Raw genomic sequence first — 27,966 nt, forward strand, 5'->3', positions numbered from 1 at the left:
GACTGAGAAAAGCCAGAAAATGTATTTTTGGCTCAGATGGATGAAAGACAACAACTCCCAGAATGCACTTACTTCGCTGCCCTACGAGGCCACTCCCAAGCCACGCCTAACGCCGGCTTCACACTGCACGCGCAAGCAGGGCGTAGGCAGCGCCGAAGCAGCGCGTATGTAAAGCAGTAGCAGCGCGCGCACTTTTTGCTTTCACACAGGCAGCGTTTGTCGCGCGCAGTTGTCACGCGCAGTTGTGTACAGAGTAGGCTACTCTATAATGGATAAGTTTGCATTTCTCTTTAATGTATTTGAAATGGAAATAAAGCAAAGATTCAGATTTATCATGAAGCATTTATCATTATTTTTAAAAAATCGTTTCACTTGTTTCTGATGTTTTTTTTATTTCGTTTAGTGCGAGTTTTTGATAGAAGAAAGGCCATCGCACTATATGTCCATGAAAAGCACACTGCTAAAAAGAGAAACTTCAGGAAATCGTCTTGAAATATTGGATAGGCATCAAATTTACATGCATTACCCATCATAAACCTCTTAAAGATAATTCATAAATGACTGTAATAACTAAGAGGAAACTTCTTAATGATTTATCAAATAATTAATAACTAAATGAGCAAATTATCTAACAACGTTTTTAAAAAAATGACAAAATAACACACATCATAGTCTATCTACATGTCTATACTGTTTGTGTGCTATATTAATGTGTGTATATTCTATTTACCTATCCATATTTAGTTGTTCGTTCGTGAGTCAACGAAAGACTGTCAAAAACACTTAAAAATGACGTACCATCAGCACCAAGAGCCGCTCACGCGCACCAACTTCCTCCCATGCTTTTTCCTTCACTTGCAAGTCTTTATAAAGCAAACTGTGTGGATCACAGAGAACTGTGTGCTTCTAAACCTCCACGATGAGAGTGTCATCCATTGCTGTCTTTCCAGGACAGGTGCACTCTGAAGAACACTGCCTGTGACACCACTTGCTTTTTGTTTATCGTTTCTGTTATGCCAGCATATAGTTATAATATATACATAATTTAATTCATATTTAATTTAAGCTAAACTGGCATACATTATTTAAAATTAGTTTTGTAGTTCAGGCAAAAACTTATGGCAGTGACTTCGTTTTTTGTGTAGAACTTTTTTTTCTTCCACAGCGCCGGATGTCATGGTGACTGAGAAACACACGGAACACTTCACTAAATTATTTCATGGTTAAATGTGTTATTTTTCATGTTAACCAGGTTAATGATCAGAACAATGTACTGTGGCTTTAATTCATCGTGAGCAGCGCGTCAAAAATAGACCTGGCGCCGAAACGATCGCGGCACTGCCGCTTCTGCTCTGCTCCTGCTACGCGCCGCTGCGCTGCCTCTGCTGCCGGTGTGAATGCACTCATTGATTAACATGGGCGCCGAAAAAAATACGCGCTGCTTACGCCCTGCTTACGCGTACAGTGTGAAGCCGGCGTAACAGTTACAGAGGGCAGTATCGGCAGAAATGATATTTATTCACGACCGCACAGTGCACACACATTTACAGCCGTACAGTCATTCATTCACGACCGCACAGTGCACACACATTTACAGCCGTACAGTCATTCATTCACGACCGCACAGTGCACACACATTTACAGCCGTACAGTCATTCATTCACTACCGCACAGTGCACACACATTTACAGCCGTACAGTCATTCATTCACTACCGCACAGTGCACACACATTTATAGCCGTACAGTCATTCATTCACGGCCGCACAGTGCACACACATTTATAGCCGTACAGTCATTCATTCACGGCCGCACAGTGCACACACATTTACAGCCGTACAGTCATTCATTCACGACCGCACAGTGCACACACATTTACAGCCGTACAGTCATTCATTCACTACCGCACAGTGCACACACATTTATAGCCGTACAGTCATTCATTCACGGCCGCACAGTGCACACATAATTACAGCCGTACAGCAAGGTTATTATAGTTTTGGTTTTTGAAATTAGTTTTTATTTTATTATCGTTTTCAATTTTGCTACAAATTTCAGTTTAGTTTTAGTTAGTTTTACAAATGGTTTTGCTAGTTTTAGTTTAGTTTTTATTTTGCAAATACATTTTTATTTAGTTTTTATTTATTTAGTTTCAGTTTTAGTTTTAGTAATTATAGTTTAGCACAGTGGTTCCCAACCACATTCCTGGAGCCCCCCTAACACCACACATTTTGCATATCTCCTTTGACTGACACACCCATTTCAGGTCTTTGAGTCACTACTAATGAGCTGATGACCTGAATCAGGTGTGTTTGATTGAGGAGACATGCAAAATGTGTAGTGTTAAGCCGGGTGCACACTGTGCGATTTTGGCAACGATTTGGCCGTCTGAGACAAATTTAGGAAATCCTAAAAGATTCCTCAGATCCTATGCTAAAATCTGACGTCTTTGGTCGTTAGTTTGACATGTTCACCGGCCGCCGATTAATGAGCTCTGCGATCAAATTTTACCTCAGACGAAATTCTGGCAGTGTCAGAAGATTTGGCACAGAAGCAGTGTGACTTCTCCTACGACAACAGTCAAATATCTCGGTTTTTCAAGACAAACTATGACCAAAACCAGAGCTAGAAATGTATTTGTAGCCAGCATTTCAGTCCCGCGTGTAATGCAGCTCACCGTCACCGAACGCGTCATTCATTGATGATATAAAACTCCGGGTGAGATTTCTTGCGCGTCCGTTTTTAGCGCGCCTAAACTATCATGCAGTCTGACATTAATGACAACTGAGATCTTACAGTGTGACACGGGGATCATGTTCGTACAGTCTGACAAGGGACATTCGCAAAGGAATTTGAAAAATCGCACAGTGTGCAGGACCCATTAGGGGGGCTTCAGGAATGTGGTTGGGAACCACTGGTTTAGCAGAGTTACCATAATGAAGTGTAGAGACCAAATCAAGGTTTTTAATTTTAGCAAAGTTTAATGTTTGCACAGATTAGAGTTTAATCTTACTTCCTTAAGTGAAATAACTTGATAAACAAGCATTATTGTTTAAACCCAGGAAGGTCTTACAAAACATGCATAAAGTTGGGTCTTCACCTTTGAGCAAAAAAGCTTGAGTCAAACTATGACCTATACAAACAACGATCTGGAGATTAAAATGAAATAAATTATATTTTGATATTAAAAAAATTATATTTGATATCTTTGACATAGGCTAATACTCAGAGGATCTATCTTAAAGAGCAAAATAAATGCAACATAAATATAAAAGTAAAAATTATAAATTCCAGACAAACTCATTCATAACAAAGATGAAATATTGTTAAACAATTAAAACTTATTTAAATTTCTTCAGAAGTACAATGTAGGCTAGCAGTGTAAAACCACAGCTAAAGTCATCTGAATACAGCCAACACACACTGTTGTGCTGTGTGTGTGTGTGTGTGTGTGTGTGTGTGTGTGTGTGTGTGTGTGTGTGTGTGTGTGTGTGTGTTGTGCTATAATTGTAAAGGGGACCAATGTCCTCATTTATCTAGTAAAATATTATGATAACTTTATTATTATTTATAAGCCTTTTTAACTAGTGAGGACCAGTCAAATGTCCTCACTAGTTAAAAAGGCTTATAAATCGGCCAAAAAACAACAACATGTTTTTATTTAAATCTATTGTTTTGCACGTTCTTGGGATGGGTAGGTTTAGGGATAGGGATTGGGTTAGGGGATATAAAATATCATTAACCTGATATAAAATCAATGGAAGTCCATGCAATGTCCTCACTTATACAGTACTTACAGTACTTATATACTTACAGTCATTCATTCACTACCGCACAGTGCACACACATTTATAGCCGTACAGTCATTCATTCACTACCGCACAGTGCACACACATTTATAGCCGTACAGTCATTCATTAACGACCGCACAGTGCACACACATTTACAGCCGTACAGTCATTCATTCACTACCGCACAGTGCACACACATTTACAGCCGTACAGTCATTCAGTCACGACCGCACAGTGCACACACATTTACAGCCGTACAGTCATTCATTCACGGCCGCACAGTGCACACACATTTACAGCCGTACAGTCATTCATTCACTACCGCACAGTGCACACACATTTATAGCCGTACAGTCATTCATTCACTACCGCACAGTGCACACACATTTATAGCCGTACAGTCATTCATTCACTACCGCACAGTGCACACACATTTATAGCCGTACAGTCATTCATTCACTACCGCACAGTGCACACACATTTACAGCCGTACAGTCATTCATTCACTACCGCACAGTGCACACACATTTATAGCCGTACAGTCATTCATTCACGACCGCACAGTGCACACACATTTATAGCCGTACAGTCATTCATTCACTACCGCACAGTGCACACACATTTATAGCCGTACAGTCATTCATTAACGACCGCACAGTGCACACACATTTACAGCCGTACAGTCATTCATTCACGACCGCAGTGCACACACATTTACAGCCGTACAGTCATTCATTCACTACCGCACAGTGCACACACATTTAAAGCTGTACAGTCATTCATTCACGACCGCACAGTGCACACACATTTACAGCCGTACAGTCATTCAGTCACGACCGCACAGTGCACACACATTTACAGCCGTACAGTCATTCATTCACGGCCGCACAGTGCACACACATTTACAGCCGTACAGTCATTCATTCACTACCGCACAGTGCACACACATTTATAGCCGTACAGTCATTCATTCACTACCGCACAGTGCACACACATTTATAGCCGTACAGTCATTCATTCACTACCGCACAGTGCACACACATTTACAGCCGTACAGTCATTCATTCACTACCGCACAGTGCACACACATTTATAGCCGTACAGTCATTCATTCACGACCGCACAGTGCACACACATTTACAGCCGTACAGTCATTCATTCACTACCGCACAGTGCACACACATTTACAGCCGTACATTCATTCATTCACGGCCGCACAGTGCACACACATTTACAGCCGTACAGTCATTCAGTCACGACCGCACAGTGCACACACATTTACAGCCGTACAGTCATTCATTCACGGCCGCACAGGGCACACACATTTACAGCCGTACAGTCATTCAGTCACGACCGCACAGTGCACACACATTTATAGCCGTACAGTCATTCAGTCACGACCGCACAGTGCACACACATGAGTTATCCTGCTGGAAGTTGCCATCAGAAGATGGAAACACTGTGGTCATAAAGAGATAGAGGGGGTCAGCAACAATACTCCAGTAGGCTGTGGAGTTTAAATGATGCTCAACTGATACTAAGAGGCCCAAAGTGTGCCAAGAAAATATCCCACACACCATTAAACTACTACTAGCAGCTTGATCCGTTGATACAAGGCAGGATGGATCCATGCTTACATGTTGTTTGCATCAAATTCTGAATCTACAATCTCAATGACACTAGCCTAGAAATCTAGACGCACCCTAATGGCAGCAAATCTAATCTGCCCGCGAGTGTCGTCTAGCAACTCTCAATACCCTTCTGAGCTGTAAACGCCAAACTCTGGTCAGGCCAATCACATCGTGTATAGAGTCGGTGGACGGTGCTTAACATAATGACGGTCGAGTTGCGCTTGCGTGCTTCTAGTAAACACAGAAGCTGGCGAATGGTGGTCTTTTGAATCAGCTTTGACTGCGACTCTGGAAGACTTGGAGTTAAGCTTTTCCCTGAGAAAAGAACAAAGAACGGCACTGAAGTCATTCTTAAGAAGGGAAGATGTGTTTGAGTTTTGCCAACTGGATACGGCGAAAGTTTAATCTGTCAGTTAGCTCTGCTTCACCTTCGTTGCTCTGGTTGGTTGTAGCGCTATCCAATTGCGTGCACGCCGTGCAGAGGGAGTTTGAAAGACAACCGTTTATCCCGCCCTTCAGATTGAGCTCTGTCAATGGTGAGTTTCCAGACCAAACATCTTGATGTGGGTCTGGCTTGTCAGGCTACAATGACACAGCAGAACTCAGCAACTCTGAAATCAGACCAAGCAACTTTTTTCCAATCTTCTATCGTCCAATTTTGTTGAGACTGAGAATTAGTCTGGTAATTCTCCTCTGACCTCTGGCATCAAAAAGCCATTTTCATTCAGAGAACTGCCGCTCACTGGATATTTTCTCTATTTATGACCATTTTCTGTAAGAATGTTGCACATGAAAATCCCAGTAGATCAGCAGTTCCTGAAATACTCAGACAAACCCATCTGGCATCAACAACCATGCCACATTCAAAGTCACTTAAATCCTCTTTCTTCTCCATTCTGATGCTCAGTTTGAACTTTAGCAAATCGTCTTGACCTGAGTTGCTGCCATGTGACTGGCTGATTAGATATTTGCTTTAACAAGTAGATGTACCTTATAAAGTAGACAGTGTATACTAAAATATAATACAGTTGTTTTAAATTCTAGTAATATTACACAATATTAGTGTTTTACTGTATTTTGATCAAATAAATTCAGCCATGGTAAGCATAAGAGACTTCGTTAACACTTTAGATTAGGGTCCAATTCTCAATATGAACTAGTTGCTTATTAGCATGAATATTACTAGTATATTAGCTGTTTATTAATACTTAAAAAGCACATGTTCTGTTATTCTGCACGACCATATTCTACATCCCTTTATCCTACCCAATACCTAAAATGAACAACTACCATACTAACTATTAATAAGCAGCAATTAGGAGTTTATTGAGGCAAAAGTCATAGTTAATAGTTAGTTAATAGAGACTTCTTTCAAAAACATAAAAGTCTTACAGACCCAAAACTTTTGAATGGTAATGTAATCAGCAACCAGTATCGTATACAACATATTCTTTTATCATTTTTTTTCCATTAAGCTGCATTATATAGATATCAGCAGGTTATTCACACTCCTAATATCTGTATCACCACTGGCCATTAGGGGGAAAAAAATATTCTAGTTTTTGTTTTGGTTAAGAAATATGCTTGTTTTTGTGGGCCACAAATCTCTTAAAAATGTGATCTGGCCTTGATTCACTTTATTTAAAACTGTATTCTGAAGAAAAAAAATAGATCCAGTAGAAGAGTTGAACAGCAGTCCAGGAGCTTTGAAAATGCTGCCATATAAATAAATACATCTAGAAAGTAGAAGATAAGAAAGTATTGTGTATAATGTACGATACTGTAAGATACTGACCACACACACACACACACGTCTGGTTCACTATCTTTGTGGGGACTCTACATAGACTAAATAATTTTTATACCCTACAAACCGTATTTTCTATCCCCCTACACTGCCCCTGCCCCTAAACCTACCCATCACAGGAAACATTCTGCATTTTTACTTTCTCAAAAAAACTCATCCTGTATGATTTATAAGCCTTTTGAAAAGTAGGGACCGCTGGCAGGTTCCCACACTGTAGGTAATCTCAGGTTTTACTATCCTTATGGGGACATTTGGTTCCCACAATGTAATATAAACAAGGACACACACACACACGCGCACACACACACTTACATTTGCTCCAGCCGTCCCTGCCTGTTTAAGTGATTATGACACAGCAGTGCGGGTGGAGTTATTGTTAAAGTGCTGAGCAGCCTTGGGCAGCTGCTAAGTTCACAGTAATGGACTGATAAATAAACACAGCAGTCTAGCTGGTGTTAATCACAGCCATGTAAACACACACATACAGTTTATGCGGAAATAAAATAAACAGAGACACACAGGTATTTAGGAGACTCACTCACCTCGAACACAGCAAGGGCATAAGGGTGGCCGAGCCTCTCACTGGAGAACAGGATAACTCTGCGATGGGCCCCATTTAAATCCACACTGGAGATAATGTGTAGTTTTGAGTCCACCCAGTACAAGCGTTTCCCAACCACATCTGCATTCAGAGACACAATTGTCAAAGAGCATGGACACTGAAGATCACCCTTACTGATCCATAAGAGTGTATACAGCTCAAATGGTTTAGACACAAGCCCATCTCAATAATGTCCACATTCATTTTCCAATAGAGCACAAATAAACAGAAGGAAGTGACCATAATACATACCGAGTGTGATTCCATTGGGCCACTCAATGTCCTCAGACACCAACACCTGCCGATCTACACCGTTCATGCCAGCCTTCTCAATCTTGGCCCTGATGCCCCAGTCAGACCAATACATGAACCTATGAAAACAGAAAAATAAACTTTTTCACCAAGAAAAAAACAAGCTACTGAGTTTGAACCCTAATACATCCAAAAGGGCTTGATAACAGTTAAAATGATTTAAGTTGCATATTGACAGTGGTTAAAAATGCATATGATTTTCAAAAATACAAACGCAATTCATAATACTTTCTTGAATGCACATCTTCTATAATTTCTGAGTAAAAGTTGATTTTTATATTTTTGGGGAGGGTTGAAAATTTCAGGGTACAGTCTTGATGTCAAAATGAATAGAAAAGCATCATTCAAATATAGGATTGGGATTTGGGAAATTTGTAGACCAAGTCAACACCTCAAACTTGTTGTTGTGCACCTCAAACCATTCCTGAATCATAAAACAAGAAATGCATAAAATATTGCAAGTGGTATACAATCCTGGTGCTCTTTGGGTAGGCACAATCCAACTGACTAAAGGTATCAAGCCACGGCACTTGGTTTTATGAAAAAATATAAAAAGGCTTTTTATACATACTATAATACTTTTCATAAAGCCAAGTACATTGGCTTGATACCTTTAGCCATTCCTGAACCATTTTTGCTTTGCGGCAGGGCGCATTATCCTGCTGAAAGAGGCCACAGCCACCAGAGAATAGCATTTCCATGAAATGGTGTACATGGTCTGCTACAGTGCTTAGGTAGGTGCTACATGTCAAAGTATCATCCACTTGGCAAGACCCAAGGTTTCCCAGCAGAACATTGCCCAAAGCATCACAGTGCCTCTGCCCGCTTGCCTTCTTCCCATAGTCCATCCTGGTGCCATGTGTTCCCCAGGTAACAAACAAACATACTTAGCCATCCAAGGGATGTAAAAGAAAACGTGATTCATCAGACCAGGCCACCTTCCTCCATTGCTCTATGGTCCAGTTCTAATGCTCACTGGCCCACTGTTGGTGCTGTCGGTGATGGACAGGGGTGAAGCCCCATTCTCAACAAACTGCGTATTCTGTGCTGTACATTCTGACACCTTTCTATCAGAACCAGCATTAACTATTTGAGCAATTTGAGTTAAAGTAGCTCGATTGTTTGATTGGACCACACGGGCCAGCCTTCCCACCCCACGTGCATCAATGAGCCTTGGCCAACCACGACCCTGTTGCGGTTCATCACTGTTCCTTCCTTGGACTGCTTTTGATTGATACTGACTGATCAGGAACACCCCACAAGAGCTGCAGTTTTGGAGATGCTCTGACCTAGTCGTCTAGCCATCACAAATTTTATTTCAGCTATATTTAATACTTTTATTTAACAATAAAACAATGTCATGTAGTGTGAAACCCCAAAAACAATGACATTTATAAATTATTAATTTAATATTTTTGCTAAATATACAGTATATCGTTTTGGAAGCTAATTATTAAGATGTGTAGACTCACGGTGTAAGGACTATGTCATTATTACTTTTCACTATACAGTTACACATCACATCTTTAGAGTCATTACATTTAAACTTTTCTTGAAAATAATATAAACCTTTTTTTTTCAAAACCAAATGAAACCAACATGAAAACAAAGAGCACATTTATAACTTGGCACATTTATTTTAAACTGGATGTTTAGAGTCATCAGAGGTGACTGTTATCGCAGGAGTCATATAATGGTACTTGCACTTTTACAAGTTGATTATACAGCAATGTGTGTTGGTAGTGACTGTACACAACCATCCTATAATAATAAAAATCCATCAAGTGTTTTTTTTTTTTAAATCTCCTTATATGTTTTCACCTGTCTGAAATCAAGCCGTTCGATGTGTGACGTCACACGATCGGACACCCCTCCCACGACTGTTGATTAACAGCAGCGTGTCAGCTCAGACCCGCCCAAACTCAAGCTGTTGTTCGCCATTGTGGAAACGTTGGAGGGAGCAGAATGGCGTCTAAGCAATTGTGGTGGTCTGTTCTTGGGTCTAATAATGAACACGGCAGTCATTTTGATGTTGATATACCCGATATAGCGAATTGATACAGTTGAACTTGCAGAGATGTGTCCTGAGAGACTCGCGTTGTCAAACTTTCTCCTGTTGTCTAAGCAACGCTTCACACTCAAAGCCCCCACAGAACAGAGGAGCGGAGTGAGCAAAGCTCATTAGCATAAAAGGCACATGCACAGAAACGGCTTGCTGAAAACAGAGCTGTTTTTCACCAGGTTAAATGAGTGATTTCTTAGAATACTAAATAGAATTTTTAATTAAAGTAAATTACAAAGTTTTAATTTAGACCCGAAATAATCATATTAACAAAAATGGCATTATATGACCCCTATAAATCACTTATTTAAATGAGTGTTGCTCATTTGCTCATCAGTAGTCTGTGTATTTATAGCCCTTAAGCTTCTCTTATTTCAGTAACCTTTACAGGCAGTCTGGCTCTTTGTGGTTTCATCATGTGGTGTGGCAGTGTTGAGATGAGATCTGACGGATATCTGCTCACCCTCTCTCTGGATCCACAGAGATGGCCCGTGGTTCGCTCAGATCGGTGTTGATCAGCACGCGTCTCCTGCTGCCGTCCGCTGAAGCCACAGAGATGGTTCTGTCGCCCGAGTCGGTCCAGTAGAGGTTGTGCTGAACCCAGTCCAATGCCAGACCCTCAGGGGAATGCAGATCTGAGTCGATCAGAGTAACATGTCGAGTCGGGTCGCTTGCCTCGTGGATATAAGCACTGCAGAGACGTGTAGACAATTAGAGGTTCTGCTACTAGACACTGGGTCGACTGCTCAAATCACATGACTTCAGTTGTGACTGTTTAATATATCATGACAGAATGAGGAAAAATCCTCTGTCCACAAACATCTATTGTAATTGATTTAGTAAAACATGTAACAGCCAAATATAATAAGAAATATGCAGAAATTAAATGTTTGTATTCATATACAAGTTAGAATTCTTGAGAACCGCCCTGAAAGTGACACACTCTTAAACACACTCTTAAAAATAGGTTAAAAAAAAGTTTATTAGTTAGCATATATGGTTCCATGAAGAACCTTTATCATCTGTAAAACCTTTCCAATACACAAAAGGTTTGTTTTAGTGGAAAAATGTCAGTGGCATTTGGCATTGGAAAATCTTATAGAGCCCTTATTTTTAATACTGTTTGTATCGAACAAAAGCAGACAATAGCTATAAGCGAATGTAACATTGCTTTTTTGCAAGGTCAGTGACTGTACATGGATTTTTACGCACATTTCGAAAATTGTATTTAACATTGTGGTTTTCAGTCCAATCCAGCATTTATTGCAATATTCTAAAATTCACAAATACCACCATTCAAAAGTTTGAGGTCGGTAAGATTTTTGAAAATCATGTTTTTCCCAAAAACTGACAAAAACTACAAGCAAATCTAATATTATTGTTGTTTGTTTCAACTATTAATGAACGGATAGTCAACTTCATGTTTTATTTACATTTTATACAGCCACACACTTTTTGTAACTGAATATTTTGGGAGTTGAAAATGTGTTGATATCAAAATAAAGAGAAAAGCTTCATTAGAGAGAATGTTTGATGTTTACAGATCCCCCAGCAGATTTTTTACAGGTTCGGAACAACCTGAGGGTAAATGATGAGAGCATTTTTATTTTTGAGTGAATTATCCCTTTAAGTAGTTTGACATAGTATTATTTCTTAGAAATATATAACAGTATCATAAAAATATCAAAGTCATGCATTCACCAAAATAGAAGACAAATCATAAAACAGGAAATTATGTCAAGATAAGTCTCTTAGAATGAGAAATCTCAAAATTCACATAAAAATATGTGGATGGAAAACTAGCAGATAATGTAGCATACTTCTGCTGGAAAAGTTTATTGTTTTAGGTTGCATACTGTTGCAAATACATGTACAAAAAATAGTACATACTGTAATGTGCAGTGTGCCGTAAACAGCAACAACCATCAATATAATCCTTTTATTTGCTTGTTGTTGAGAATCTCATTGCTCCTTTGTTAGCATTTATTAATCAAATAAGTTCTGATTTGAACAGTTTTAGCTAAAATCGCTTTCTAATACTCAAACTTTACTTGACAGATCACCTGATTTTCACACTATATGACGTGTTCAAAAGTGTCACAGGTGTCTCAATAAAGTAATGCCCCTGCAGGGCCCCAATTCACCCTCATAGCCTTCTATTATCAGCTTCTATATCATCCCAAACTAGTTCACGCTCACAGCGGAGCAGTTACGGCTAATGACTTTGCACTTTATCCTCAGTTATAAGTCCAAAAGAGACAGACGGCAGACAGATAGAGAGGTGCAGGGGCAGAACACTGCCATTTAATAAGAGACCATATAGTTTTGGGCAGCCGCAGGGGTGTCTATTATTAGGAAAGTGAATGTCCCGAATTAGCGAGATCACATGGAATGTGCAATCAGGAGAAAGGAGATGGACCGTAGTAAAATGAGTCAAGAGGTTCTTTACGAGTTTGAAATTAAGTTGTAACAGGGTCAGACCTTAAAATGGCAAGAGTTAAAAACCTATCCTATATTACATTTGACATGATGCCTACATAGGGCACTTTGAAGGGAGAACAAGCACGGCAACGGCAGTTATGTTGCAGACAATTCCAAACAGTGTTCTAAATAAAAACATTTCCCTCACCAAAACATTTTCAAAGGGTATAAATGACTTCACTCCCAAGATTCTTTGTGTTGCATCAGACCATCTCATTGGATTGATAAGATAAAATAAAAAATAATAAAAATGGCAATATTATATTACTAGTTAACTATTTAATACACTTTTTAGTCCATTTGTATTTTCTTGTTTTTATAAACAACATTATCATTGCTGTTGTGATTACACTGAAAACAGTGTATACTGTAATACAAGTTTTCCTGATAAAGAGTTTTAAAAGCACACACACTTTATCATAACATCATATACTATGGCAAATAAAAACAATATTATGTAATATGTCATTCTTATTTAAAAAAAATCTATTTAAACTTAATTCTGTTCTTTTGGACAAAAATGTATCATGGTTAATGGTTTTATTAATAATAAATGTTTCTTGAGCATCAAATCTTCATTTTAGAATGAGTTCATGTGATTATGTGACACTAAAGACTGCCGTAATGATGCTGAAAATTCAGATTTTAATCACAATCGCAGGAATAAATGTAATAATAGTAAATTCAAATAGACAGTTTTAATTATAATTATATTTCACAATAATCAAATAAATGCAGCCTTAGTGAGCATAAAAACTAATCTCAAACTTCTGAACATAGGTCCGCCTAATTAAATTGGTAAATATATGAGAAAATTTGTAGTAATTTGCGCGTAAAATTGACCATTACGAAAACTCTCCTCCGGATACACAAACACTTCGTATTCCACTGATTTGGTAGTTACACTTGTATATTAATAAATTCCAAACATTCGTAATAGGGTGTGCATGCACGCTCATTCATAATTTGCATAAAAAATACAACTTTGCAAATTACATGTCCAGAGATGCTGTGGAATCTTCTGGACTTCCTTCTGATTTGGTATGCTGCCTAAACGCTAAAGAGACCAACTGTATAGCCATATGTATAGCAATAGATATTCAACTATCGTGTAGCCACAGCTAAAAAATGTCTGGTGCTCTTCTGAAAATGGCCAGCTGGTGGCACTTAAAAGCTCAGCCTTTTTTTTAACCAAGCTACTTTGGTTGCCATTATACAAAACATCCATGGCAGTAAAGTATCTAATTTTAAAGAATATTACTGAATATAAAAAATGCAGTAACCAGCGCTATTAACTTATCCATTGTTGTTCAGTCATTGTACAATTAGGATGATTGGTCGGTGTAGTATTTGTCCCGCCCCTCCTCCATTTTGGTTGGACAGCTGGGTAAAAAGTGACCGTGACGAGCGCTGCCTATTACCCAAAGTTGAACAGTTAAAATAACCCCCCAGAAAAAATCAACTCCTGAAATATTATGATGGTACATAATGCATCAAAATGCAATGTCATCAGTTTGCCTAAATTAGAACACAGAGCTTTCATTTGTTTTATGCACCATTTACACGTGGTAGGGAGATGGTGTAAATTTCTTTCATACCAACTAACATTTTGAAACTAAGAACATTTTCGTGAATCCAAAAATGTACATCAGAATGCCTTTATGAACAATTTACACACTAATTCCTTCTGCTTAAGTTTCATGAATGAAGCCTATTGTGTGTATATACATACATATTCCCAGGGAACACGAGCTTCTGAATGAACACCCCCATAATATTTGTTTTTGTAATATGGCAGTTAAAATGTTTCTTAAGTGTTGTTTTTCTGCCTCTGTGCATCACATTTTAATGATTTCACTGGTGTGCTGCAGAGAGCAAGTGTGAGGGAGAGATATGTAAATAAATAGAGTCGTATCTCCTGAGTTTAATAATTAACATATCACAGGCTTTTGAAGCAGCAATTTACTGTTAAATGAAGCCTGGCTCTCATAATAATGGCCACGGCTCCCTTTTAAGTGCTCAGCTAAGCAGTTTCATATTTACAGCACAACTAAAAGGTCAATATGAGGTCACCTGTATATTTTATGTTGAAAACGATCACACCAGAACATGCGGTTGGCGGCGACGTCTATATCAATGGCCACTGCATTCTTCTGAGTAGGAACCACCTGCGTGTAGTCCCTTTTCACCAGGTCAATACGCCTGATCTCGTGCCTGTTCGTGAACATCAGGTAAGGGCTTTTTCCTAAAAAAAAGCACAAGGGCATATGATGACAGATAGTTAGCAAGTGACTCTGTCTTAAAACAGAGATTTATTCTTTAGAAAGTTACAAAGAAATATAAATATTTATTTAAAGAAATGTATTTATCTATTAATAAATAAATATTTATTTCAAATAAAATATAGTTTATTACAAAACATGTATATATATATATATATATATATATATATATATATATATATATATATATATATATATATATATACTATACTGCCAAAAGTTGAGACATCCGCCTTTACATGCACATGAACTTTAATGACATCCTATTCTTAATCCGTTTAATATGGAGTTGGCCAACCCTTTGCAGCTATAACTGCTTCAAATGTTCTAGAAAGGTTTTTCGCAAGGTTTAGGAGTGCGTTTATGGGAATTTGAGTGCATTTGTGAGGTCAGGCACTGATGTTGGACGAGAGGGCCTGGCTCACAGTCTTATCCCAAAGGTCTTCTATCGGGTTGAGGCCAGTCAAGTTCCTCCACACCAAACTCGCTCATCAATGTCTTTATGCGGCTTGCTTTTTGCACTTGTGCACAGTCATGTTGGAACAGGAAGGGGGCCATCCCCAAACTGTTTCTACAAAGTTAGGAGCATGAAAATATCCAAAATGTCTTGGTATGCTAACACATTAAGATTTCCTTTCACTGGAACTAAAGCCTAGTTCACACTGCCCGATTTCTGCCCCAATTTTGCCTCGCCGACAGGTTTCGACGACAACTGCACGAAATCATAGGCAAATAGGTGCTCGTGCACGCGAGTGACAATCACACATTGTGAATGATCAAAGATGCGATAAGAGAGAACGACAACGACGAGAAGACGATTCAAACTCCCGCTGTGTGAAATGTGTTCTGACTGAAAATTACATCGCCGATGACCAACAGCCAATGAGAGAGTGAGATACAGGGCTGCGGGAGGTCCAGGGAGGAGTTATAGAGCAGAATATCAGTATTTTAATAGATATATTTACAATTCTATCAAACAGAAACAAAGCCCAAACATTTGCACATCCAGCCGCAGCAGCAGCACATTACACAATGTAATCATAATTAATCATAATGTTATAATGTTATGCTTGATATAATTTAACCTGCATGCAACCTAGAATATTCCTGTATAACTATGTTAAATGAACACAATACTTTATGAGTAGCAGTCAGCCTAAGCAACTAATGATAACAAAAATGCAAAGTCATTTACAGAGAGAATGACATCTTTAACATTTATATATAGGCTGTTTCAACGGCAGCAATATAAACAAACGCTACTGCGCATGCACGCTTTTGTGGCCCAAAATTAACATTCGGTAGTCAATAACAACAGAAAGGCTGCGTTATCTTTCTTATGGGTTATCATCTTTAATTGTGCAACATCTGATCACAACCCGTAAATATCTTAAATTGTGTTCCGTAGATGAACGAAGGTCTTACAGGTTTGGAATGACATAAGGGTGAGTAATAACGACAGAAATAAACAATTTGTGTGAACTAAGCCTTTAAGGACCGTGTAATGCCGTTTTCTATAGAGTAGCCTATATAAACGCGTGCACGCTCGTCTTTCAATTATGCAACGGTCGGAATAACCGTTTCTTTGTTTTATAATATAAGATTAATGTTGTAAAACTTAAACTTGTACATAAAGTACCCTATTTGAGATGAATTGTATATGAATGCATCACAAAAATCCCGTGCTCTGCACTGCCATTAAAGGTGGGATAAGTGTTATTTCAAAACCGTTTTAGAAAAAGGACTCGGGCCGAGTGGAATAACAAACTTGCAGCCAATCAGCAGGTAAGGGGCGTGTCTATGGTGAGACGAGAGGCTCCGTGCACGTCATTATTAAAAACACACGAGTCACACAGGACGGACATTAGCCAAGAAAGAACTAATATATGCTGGCTTTTGCTTGAATATGCTCGTGTGTCATGTTCGATTGTTTGCGTTTCCACACCGTATGGAGCATCTAAATCCCCTCAGTGTTTCAAGGTTTCAAGCGTCAGCTCACAAAATGTGTCCGACAGCGACAGCTAAGATACTATACTCCTAATATACCGGTATGTTTGTTTCCAATTTACATATATATTACCCATCCGGTCATAATTGTAATATATGTCGTTAACTGGAGTATCAAGCTTGCATAGCCAACTAACTTTATCGAGTTGTTCATGAGAACTGTTTGTGTTTTGTGATCGCTATAACTCTAATCTTGTCATAATTGTAATATGTTCGTTAGCTGGACTGTCGGCTCGTGTTCTATCGAGTTGTTCATGAGAACGGTTTGTGTTTTTGTGATGGAAGGGATGACTTGATATGCAAATTCCTTGTTGTATAGCTTGCACACAACCCTGCTCTTGACAACGCTTCCATTCTTTCGTTTTTTAAAACAAAATTTCCCATCCACGGGGCCGAGCAAAGCGGTCTCATCAGCTTCTTCGTTCATGTTCACTCATGCCCTGCGTCTCAATCAGCTCCATAGTTCCCTAGTCAGGGCACTGATCAAGACATAAGTCAATGGGCTGACTCCCTGATCAGTCCCCTGACTACTGAACTAGAGCTGATTGAGACGCACCGAAGGTTTGTTGTTGTCTTGACTCCGGAGCGCTAGTTGGTGTTCCAGTATAATCGGTCCGTCGAAACTGATTCATTGAAAAACGTTCCGCGGTGCAAAAATAAATGCGGTTAAATTTTTAATTTTTTTGCGTAATTAATTAACGCGTTAAAGTCACGTAATTAATTAATCTTAATTAACGCGTTAAAGTCCCGACCCTATATATATATATATATATATATATATATATATATATATATATATATATATATATATATATATATGTATATATATATATGTATGTATATATATATGTATGTATATATATATGTATATATATATGTATGTATATATATATATATATATATATATATATATATATATATATATATATATATATATATATATATATATATATATATATATATATATATATATATATATATATATATATATATATGTGCTTTTTTACATTTCTTTGTATATTTCTTTATTTTAATTTTTGGCAGGCTTGGCATTCCTATTACACCCCTAGTTTTTATTTTTTTAATATATCTTACCCTCAGCTTTACAGGTCTTGCTTACAGGGTCCATCTCATAACCCGGATGACATTCACACTTGAAATCCCCTTTAAGGTTGATGCATATCTGACTGCAGGCATCAGGGTTCTCACACTCATCAATATCTGCGGAGTAAACAGACACACGGGACTGCAGACATGATAACTCACTCAAGACAGCAGGAGAATATCATGGCTACATTTTAGGGTACAGAGGAACAATAAGTCCGTTATGACACAGAATACTAAATAATAATTTTATACTTTATATACTTTATATTCATCAAGTCTCGCAGACACTGCAGTGACTAGTTTACTAGTGCAAGTAGTCCATTGTATCAGCTTTTTTTTTTTTTACTGTCAAAGTCATCTCATTACTGAGTCAGGCCTGACCTCCACATGTCCTCTTGTCCAGGAGCTTATAGCCAGCAGGACACTGGCACTCGTATCCAATGGGACGATCCATACAGATGTGTGAGCAGCCTCCATTGTTAAGCAAACATTCATTCAGACCTATGAAACAAAGAAAGGATGGTTTAAAAAATGTAGCACATTTTTTTTGAAATGATAAGGTAAAAAGATGTTTTGGACAACACAAATAAAAAGCAAAAACAGATTTCCCTCATTTAAAATAAAAATAATCTATTCCTTGTGAAAAAGTGTTCTTAATTGTACTGAATGTGTGATTACAGTGTACTTCAAAATTTGTACTTGCAGATAACACAACATTAATTAAATTAAATCATGTGGTGACTCATTTTGTGCACTTAAGTGTGTTAAGAACCATTCATGAGAAGTGCTCTTTTTAAGTACACTTAAGAAGCCTTTTATTTAATATATTGGTAAATTGCAAGCTATTTGAAAACAAATTTCACTCAGTTAAATGTTCATATATCATGCTACAACAACAACTTTTTGTAACAGGCATTACAAAAAGTTAGTAATGGATATGTAATAATATAATAAAAGGGTTAGGGTTAAATGCACAAAAAAAAAATTCATTTACTCCACTTGTTTAATACCGTTGGGGCTTCATTAGGCTATTGGAAAACCTGGCATGCTGGTTCTAGAAATTACCAGCTTCAGGCCTTATCTACATTCTCAAGGGTCCGTTTTAAAAACACACAAGTGTGAGTGACAGAGAGAGAGCACTGAGACGGTGTTAAAACTTTCAGGCACTGAACCATCTCATGACTCAGCCTGTGGAAGTTAGTGTTGCATTGTTTGCAGTTGAATCCCAGGAACATATTGTGTCTGAGAGCTTGAATGAACATATTGAGTACTCAGTGGACACAAATTTAATAAGGCAAAATGGAGACGGCTATGCAGGCCAGAAACTAGCAACAATGTACTTTCGTTTTCTTCTGCACGCTTTCGCAGGGTAGCATTTGTGGACCAGGTGTCTCTCTAGCTCTCTGCATTCATTAGTAGGTGCTGGCATCCTGACAATACACATGGAAGTGAACAATTTAGGGCAAGGCCGTGTCGCTCGGAGCCAGCCATATGCCAAATAAGCAACAGAGGCTTCTGGATTAAAGGGGAAGACACAGAGGGCATTAAGACAGAGTTATGAGCCTTTTCTTTGGAGACTGTGCTTATTTTGGCACGTGGGTGAATGTGGCATATATGGGAGGAAGATAAGGATGCAGGTTTGGTAATGAGACGCACACATACACAGAGGGCTCTAGAACAGCCACAGCAGGCCTTCATTCCTCTTTGATGCTAATGGATTCTCTGAAACTATGGGAAGCTTTTATTCTATTCATCAGAGGAAGATGGTGATCTGTTAGCTCTGCCCCAGATAGTGTTGGGATATATGAGAGCGAGAATGAATAAAAAAAATCCAGTTTTCTCGTTTTCTCTTCCCTCTTTGAACAGTTGTATAAATTACGATGCACTTTCAACAGTGCTCCAGCAGCATCCCGAGTAACCCATTTGAGTTTGGTCGTTCTAGGCATGTAGCTGTGAAGTTGCAAATAAACAGAATGATCCGTTTATTTTACCTCACTAAACTGAATGAATTTTTGACACATCATCCCAGTGATTAATATGATATACTTATGATAATTATGGACAATACAATAGATGTTAGCAAAAGACTGATGGTTAAGACAGAAGTTCAGTTAGAAAGAAAGTGGACTCCAAAAAGACATTGAACTCCAAAAATTTGAAATAAGGTATTTGTGGTTTTCATTCTATAGCCCGTTTTTCATTTCCACCAAAATTACCCAGAACAATTTGTCCCAGTCTGTCCCAGTTCAGTCTGGACTCGATCCATAAAGGAGTGATTATGGCCGAACAGAAACTGTTCAGACCAATGAAATCATCAGGGCGGGCTTTAGACGATGACGGACAGATGATAAACAGTAACATAATCATCCACGTCATCAAAGGGGCTTGGTTTAAATTTGTTTTAATTCTAAACTTGTTCGTATTTGCATTCACCTTCACTATTTCTCTCAGAAATTATATTGGTAAGTACTCTGTGTATCCGTAAATAGTTTTTTTTTTTTTTTTACAACACCGGCAAAAAAAAATTATTCCAGCGTGCATGCAGACAGGGTTGCCAAGTTTTTACAACAAACCCGCCAAAAAAATGGCATTTAGGGGGTAAAATGTGTGTTAATTTGGCAAGGCTGCCAGCTAAAATTCCTGGGTCTATACATCCCATACTTGAGGTCGCTTCAACCCGTGGACATGGAACATAACCCTCTGGAAAAACGCTGACTTGGCAACACAATTCAGTTCTGTTGACATTTGACAACTAACGTTATGCGTTGCTCCATTGTTCTGATTGGTTGTAGGTCTATCCAATTGAGGTCTTTCCTGGTTCGGTTGAAACGCCCCATAATTACAGCCCAATGGAGCAGTACATTCCACGAGCCCACTGAATTTAATCCTCCGCAAATAAACGTAATAAAGCCTGAACCTTGTCTTCGGGCCATCGGTCGTATTTTTAAAACTCCATTGTTGATTTGAATAGAAAACAACTGCACGCACCGCAGCAGACTTTTAGGTTTAAATATAATGCTGCATGAGCTCAACCAGTCAGCATGTTTACCACCCAAGTCCCACCCCCGAAAGTTCCTGAATTTTGAAAAAGTACTACCTCACAAACAGGGCCGTTTTTGAGGGGGGAAATCTTAATCCTTGAACTTTATTTAGACCCCGGTTCCAGCGGTCGAAACACATCAAGTACTGCCCCCAAAGTCCCTAGTTCCTCATGAGAGTTCCCTGGCCAATTAAAGGCAACTACAGCTTTCTTGTGTAACAAATCTTTACTTGGTAACACAAACTGATCAATAAACTATTATTTGCCATATACAGCAAGACTATCTAACAAATATGCTGTTAGTTCTCTGCATGCTGCCAAAACAGAACTGACCCATGAGGCATGGGCTCTTCAAAAGCCCTGAAGGTGTCCTGTGGTATCTGACACCAAGACGTTAGCAGCAGATCCCTTAAGTCCTGTAGTTTGCGAAGTAGAGCGGCCATGGATCGAACTTGTTGGTTCAGCACGTTCCACAGATGCTCAACTGAATTGAGATCTGCGGATATTTGAGGCCAGGACAACAACTTCAATTTCAATCGTGTTCCTCAAACCATTCCAGTGTGTTCAGTGTGTCAGGGTTCATTATCCTGCTTATAAGAGGTCTTCACCAGGGAACACCATTGTCGTGAAAGGGTTTACCTGGACTGCACATGAATGGCTAGAGCCAAGGATTCCCAGAAGAACATTACCCAGAGCATCACACTCCCTCCACGCACATCCTGGTGCCATCACTTCCCAAGGTAAATAGTGCACACGCACATCCACATGATGTAAATGAAAATGAGACTCATCAGACCAGGCAACCTTCTTCCCCTGCTCCAAAGTACAGTTCCAACTCTTCCTTAACCATTATAGGTGCTTTCGATAGTGGATAGGGGTCTTCATTGGCACTCTGCAACAGACCGTGATGCATTGTGTTGTAATATTTCTCCCATAAACATTATTCAAATTTTGTGTGATTTGGCAAAAGTAGACATTCTTTTGGCTCGGACCAGAATGGCTAGTCTTTGTTGACCTTGTGCATCGATGAGTCTTGGGTGCCAAACACCCTGACACTGGTTTGTGGTTTGTCCCTCCTTGGACCACTGTTAATAATTTCTCACCACTGCTGACCGGGAGCGACCCATAACCCTTGCCGTTTCAGATAAACTCTGACTCAGTCGCCTTGCCATAACAGTTTGACCCTTGTCAAAGTCATTCAGATCTTTATTCCTGCCCAATTCTCTTGCATCCAACATGTTAATTATGAGAACTGATAATTTACTTACCAGCTAATCTACCCAGATCTTGACATGTGACCTTGTTAGGAGATGATCAACAATATTTTCTTCACTGTGACTGGTTATTGTGTTTTGGCTCATCAGTGTATTTAGTTTGAAAGAACAATTCATATGTGAACTATGCTAACATTGTTTCTGAAGGTGCAGATTTTACACAAAGTGCAGTATGAACTGAAATATTTGTAATCAAATTCTTCCAAGAGCAAATAATCTGTACTTAACTATCAACATTCATTTTCCAGATCATTACTCTGTATGTCAGCAGACAAGTTTCTTACTGCACTCCTTCTTGGGTTCGTCCGACCGATCCTTGCAGTCCTTCACGTTGTCACACACCTTGCTGCCGTCAATGCATTCTCCATTCCTGCAGAGGAACTTCAGAGGTCCTTCACACTTTGTGGCTAAAGCGTGATGGGGGGGAAAAAAGATAGCAGCTCATTTGTTGTTGATTTCAATTTAGTTTTGTTTCCTCTCACATAAACATACTCAGAGGTGCACAGTGCACAGATTCCAACTGGCGCTTTAACAGACATGGATCATTTAGGAGAAGTCTCTACACGTCTTCCGAATAAAAGCCATTTTCAAAAGGACTGGCCAATTTATTTCCACACACGAAAGCTTATTACCGCTTAGACATAACCCTCTTTGAGTAGGACACGCTTCTGCTATGGGCAGACAGGTCTGCACTCATTAAACTTTGAAGGGTGTCGTATTAAAGGGCGGAACCAATTTGATCTCTGGGATACATTTCATCCTGCACAAAAGATCAGTGGAAAAGACACACACACACACACACCAAAACGTACCATTGACACAGCCAGCCTCATCACTTTTGTCGAGGCAGTCGTGTATTTTGTTGCACTGTTTGATGCCGTGGATGCAGGATCCGTCTCCGCACTGGAACTCATCAGGTCGGCATGTGAGTAGAGCTGCAGATGAGCCAAACACACCACAAACATCAGCCAAAGACTGGCACATAGACTCCAAAAAGACTTTCATGGGGTTTTATCTTTAGGGAACATGCTTTGGAGCTTCATAATTGGTAACTCCCTTATGTATACAAATGCAGTCCATGAGAGAAAGTATACACATTTTATATACATACACACACACATATATATATATATATATATATATATATATATATATATATATATATATATATATATATATATATATATATATATATATATATATATATATATATATATATATATATATATATATATATATAAAAATTTAATTATTATTATTTATTTTTTTGATCACTCAAAGTACATGCATGTCACTAACAATGTCACACTCTGTCACACTAAAACCACCGTTAAAGTCCCTGTGAACCAGAAGTTCCAACCGACTTCAGTGTTGTGACGTATTTCTAAGAGAAATGGAATATTTAATAGAGGGCAGGATTTTATTAAAAATTCTGGGACAGGAAAACAACTTATAAGTCATACTAAATTCTTTTTTATTATTTAATAAAGTTTTCTGTGATGGGTAGGCTTTAGGGTGTACCGTAATATATGGTATGTACAGTAATAAAATCATTCTTTCTATGAAAAGTCTCCATAAATCTTTGAAACCCAACATGTGTGTGTACATTTATATGAGGCCCAAACACACAGGCACAAGACCCCACAGAACATTTTCAATAGGCAGCAGCATTAAGCTAATACAGCCATAATGAGCCTTCAGTCATGTTTGCTGGAAGATTTGAGACAAATCCGACCTGAATTCAAAGTTTGCATTGGCTGTAAAGACACTTTAAAGGCACTTTCAATGTCCAAGAAAATCGTTAAAAACATAATTGTGATTATATACTAAAGTGCTCCTCTTTAGTGAGCGTTTCTGGAGAGCTGCCTTTGAATTACCGAGGTTTAATTATGCAAACACATCTGAGTACACAAACAGTATTGCCTATTATGAAGTTCAAAGTAAAACCCCCTGAAACTCTGCATAAAAACAAGGGATTAATGTGATTATAGAGCAGTCTGTGCTGGATGTAGCCTCCCTCTGTTTCAAGGGCTTTAAGATGCTCAAGGACACACGCCCAAGGGTTGCCTAGCAACCTCTTCTTGCCCGTTTTCCCTCCGGCCTGGGCAAAGTGACATCGTAATTGACCTGGATGTTACCTGACAGTGGGAATGAAGAAAGAGGAGGCGGTTTTAAGACTTATCCGGCCCACAGAAGTCAACCTCAGAGAACAAGAATGTTCTCCCATGACTACCGGGCTCTTGAGGTCGGTTTATACTCCTGGGATCTTGTTGTTTACCAAAGACGCACTTCTGCTATGTTAGATAACAAACACCTTGTGGAAGCTCCATTCTGTCAGAGGTGCCTAGGGAATGAGCATGACAGACAACGAAGATGTGACATTTGAATTTTCCCCGCTTTGAGGGAATTACTTTAAAATGATGTATATTAACAAATCTGATTTCTGATGCACATCAAAGTCATTGCTGGTATATATTAAATTAAATTTTAAACGAAACATCTTGTGCGATATCACTAGGGCTAGGCTGTAAGATGGCTTGCAGTGGTAGAAATGCATTCATTTAGAATTCTGATGTGTGGCCAGTTTTACATTTATCAGCTATTTTAAAATGGCTTCAGATATGTGACTTGTCCAACCAAGTTAATAATGTATCGCTTGTTTGTGCCTTGAATGTTAATGTGATGCAGCTGTTTCAGGGTCCCCTTTAGACACCTACATGTCAAATAACTCTCATTAAAGTATTAGTAGAGTATTAGTGGACTGTCTGCTTAATATCTGCTTATACTTTATTGTTATACATTCTACTGACTCTAAGTAACTTTGCAAGTGCATGTCAACTTATTCTACTAACCTTAACCTCTTATTCTACTAATCCTACCCCTATCCCTAAAGGATGATTTATACTTCTGCATCATAGCTACGGTGTACACTCAACGGAGAAGTACAAATTGATCTTAACAGTGAACTAATACTCTAATAATAGTTAGTTGACATGTAGGTCCAACTTTACTTAGACCTTGTTTAAAGGTCTACTCCAAACCTTGTGATTTTGTGTTAGAAATCAGGAATGGTGATTGTGCATTATTCGTCTTTAAACCAAACTTGGTTCTTCAGCAGACAAAGTTTAAATCCCATCTGGCTAACACGCTTCCCCTAATGTTTATGCGTTAGGTCAGTAGACAGTTTTTTGTGGCTGTTCACACTCATTCGACCACATGAGCATCTACAATACGAAAACAATCAGGCTTAATGTGTTTACACCCTTACTTGGCATCATCCACTTGTGAGTCGATCGACCAGAAGGCTTCATAATACGAGGTGTAAACAGGGCCTTTGAGTCAACAGAATGTCTCAAGAGGACCATCAAAATAAACTGCAAACAATATTCTTGGCAAAAAATAACTATTAAAGGGTGGTAATACACGATTTCCCTTTTCTAACTTTAGCTAGTGTGTAATGTTGCTGTTTGAGCATAAACAACATCTGCAAAGTTACAACGTTCAAAGTTTAAAGCAAATGGAGATATTTGCTTTTTTTTTTCAATCCATTTCTAAGGACTACAAATGGCCAGTAGGGACTACAGACATTCCTCCAGGGTTGCGGACATCACCAGCCCCAATATTTACATAAACCCCTTTTCCGAGAATATTAAATAAGAGGGACGAGGGCATTTTTTTATGCTGTGGAGAAAAGTTGTGGTAAAGTGTAGGCTGGAGTGTTGTCAGTCCCACTGCTGGCCATCTTGATGCCCTAAGCGTAATTACTTTATGATGCCCGCAGCGGTGAACAGGGGGGGTTTGGTAGAGAGAGAATTTTCTTGTGGTGCCCCCCTCAGCACTTGGTGCCCTACGCGCAGCGCGTGGTGGGAGCGGCGGCATTGAGTGTTGTTGCCGCAATGCAGAAGAAACGCTGTTATTTTCATCCAGATTGCAGGTCCACTTTGTTCAGACTTCCTAGGGACGGGGGAGTTAGGGATCAATGGTTAAAATTAGTTTTTAACGCGGTCCCTTATAATTATTACCCAAATCTCGCTCTCTTTGCTGCACATTTTACAGAGGAAACCTTCCACAATCTTCGAGTTCAATGCAGGATTCATAAAACGTCTTGTCCTGAAAGATGGAGCAGTTCCAACTTTAACAACGGGCCACAGCCTGTATGATTTATTTTTCGTCGATGTGTTTTCCTGTAATAGTTTGTATTGTTAATTGTACATTGTAGCAAGGAAGTAAACAAATGACAACGCTGTTTGGCTCTGCAAACCAGTTTGTTAAATGCTTATTCATACTTATGATATGTTAAGCGACAAACACCCAACGTTAAAAACTTTTTTTCAATCTCAACAGCGAACTTGGAATTAGTGTAAAACTGCTCAAATTACTCTCTAAAAAGTATTGAATTACTTATTATTTTCTAAATCCTATATCAACATCAAGTTAAGTGATTCAAGGATGGACATGAAATGGATATTTTAATTAATTCAAATACAAAATATAAAACTACATCAATTATTCGAATTAACTGACCAAAGCCTTACACGTGAGAAGGATAGATTAAAACATGCATTTTAAAGTTTTGATATTAATTCCACTATTGTTTAATTGTTCTACAGTCTATACACCATACTTAGGTTAATTACATGAAGTAACTGTAATTAAATTACACAAAAACTAAGAGTAATCCCTTACTTTACTTTTTCAAGGAAAAATTAATTAAATTACAGTAACTAATTACTTAGTACCTAGTTACACTCAACACTGTATGTATCTACATGCTTGTTTATCTACAGGCATGCTAAACATGGTTTTGTGTTTGATTTGGCTACTATAGTAAAGCCGATGTTTAGTGTTCTTTTTGGGTTAATAGTTCTTGCGACTAAAAATACAAAAGGTGCCATTCAGTCATGATCACTATAGATCTGCAGTCTTTACAGACTACCAGTGCACTAGGCGGTTAGTGAATCAGAACACACTGGGCCAGCTAACTAATCTGAGCTTATTGCGTATTTTTGAGGGACCGGCTTCATAGAACCCGGAAACAATCAGACCGTCTTTACAAGGAGGGACAGAGCAGTGTAAATGTATGGTTTTAATTTATGGTAAATGGAAACTCAAACATCCTTGCCTGATAAGTGAGAATCTTAGGTTTGTCAACTATCCCTTTATTTGAATTAAATAATTACATTTTTTTTACACAAACTGTGTAGTAGCATAGGCAGTAAATGTTACATGCCTCCACTGTAGCTTTAAGTCAAATCCTTTTCACGCTTTATGATGTGGCACAAATTTAAATGCTGTGTGGGTTGTGCTGGGTAGTTGCTACATCCAGGAGCATCACCCTTGAACAACCCCACTTAACCCCAGGATGTTGCAGGGGGCTTTCTGTGTATTAACTGAACTATAAGATCTTAAACATAATGTACTCTGCACGCATACAAAGACACTTGGCTAACATACTGCAAATGTGCATGAAAATGTGTGTGCTGCCATCACTGTCGAACTGGATTAAAGTGTGTCTAAACATCACATGCTTTGACTCACGTGGCAATAATGGCTTTGACAATTAGAATTGTCTT

General features: G+C 38.7%; 1 protein-coding gene across 2 annotated transcripts in view; it reads right to left on the reverse strand.

The window, feature by feature from the left end:
- The window catches only part of LOC137090293 (low-density lipoprotein receptor-related protein 8-like), a 120,037-nt gene that overhangs the window by 12,040 nt on the left and 80,031 nt on the right, over positions 1-27,966 (reverse strand). For both annotated transcript variants that reach the window (XM_067454211.1, XM_067454210.1), the window contains exons 6-13: positions 23,206-23,328; positions 22,678-22,800; positions 18,461-18,580; positions 18,068-18,193; positions 14,757-14,928; positions 10,666-10,893; positions 8,081-8,199; positions 7,770-7,909 (exon numbers count right to left, since the gene is read on the reverse strand). In XM_067454211.1, coding sequence (XP_067310312.1) covers positions 7,770-7,909; positions 8,081-8,199; positions 10,666-10,893; positions 14,757-14,928; positions 18,068-18,193; positions 18,461-18,580; positions 22,678-22,800; positions 23,206-23,328 — 1,151 coding nt within the window. The remainder of the gene's footprint in view (positions 1-7,769; positions 7,910-8,080; positions 8,200-10,665; positions 10,894-14,756; positions 14,929-18,067; positions 18,194-18,460; positions 18,581-22,677; positions 22,801-23,205; positions 23,329-27,966) is intronic.

Source organism: Pseudorasbora parva, chromosome 9, assembly GCF_024679245.1.
Source record: "Pseudorasbora parva isolate DD20220531a chromosome 9, ASM2467924v1, whole genome shotgun sequence".
Classification (NCBI taxonomy): domain Eukaryota; kingdom Metazoa; phylum Chordata; class Actinopteri; order Cypriniformes; family Gobionidae; genus Pseudorasbora; species Pseudorasbora parva.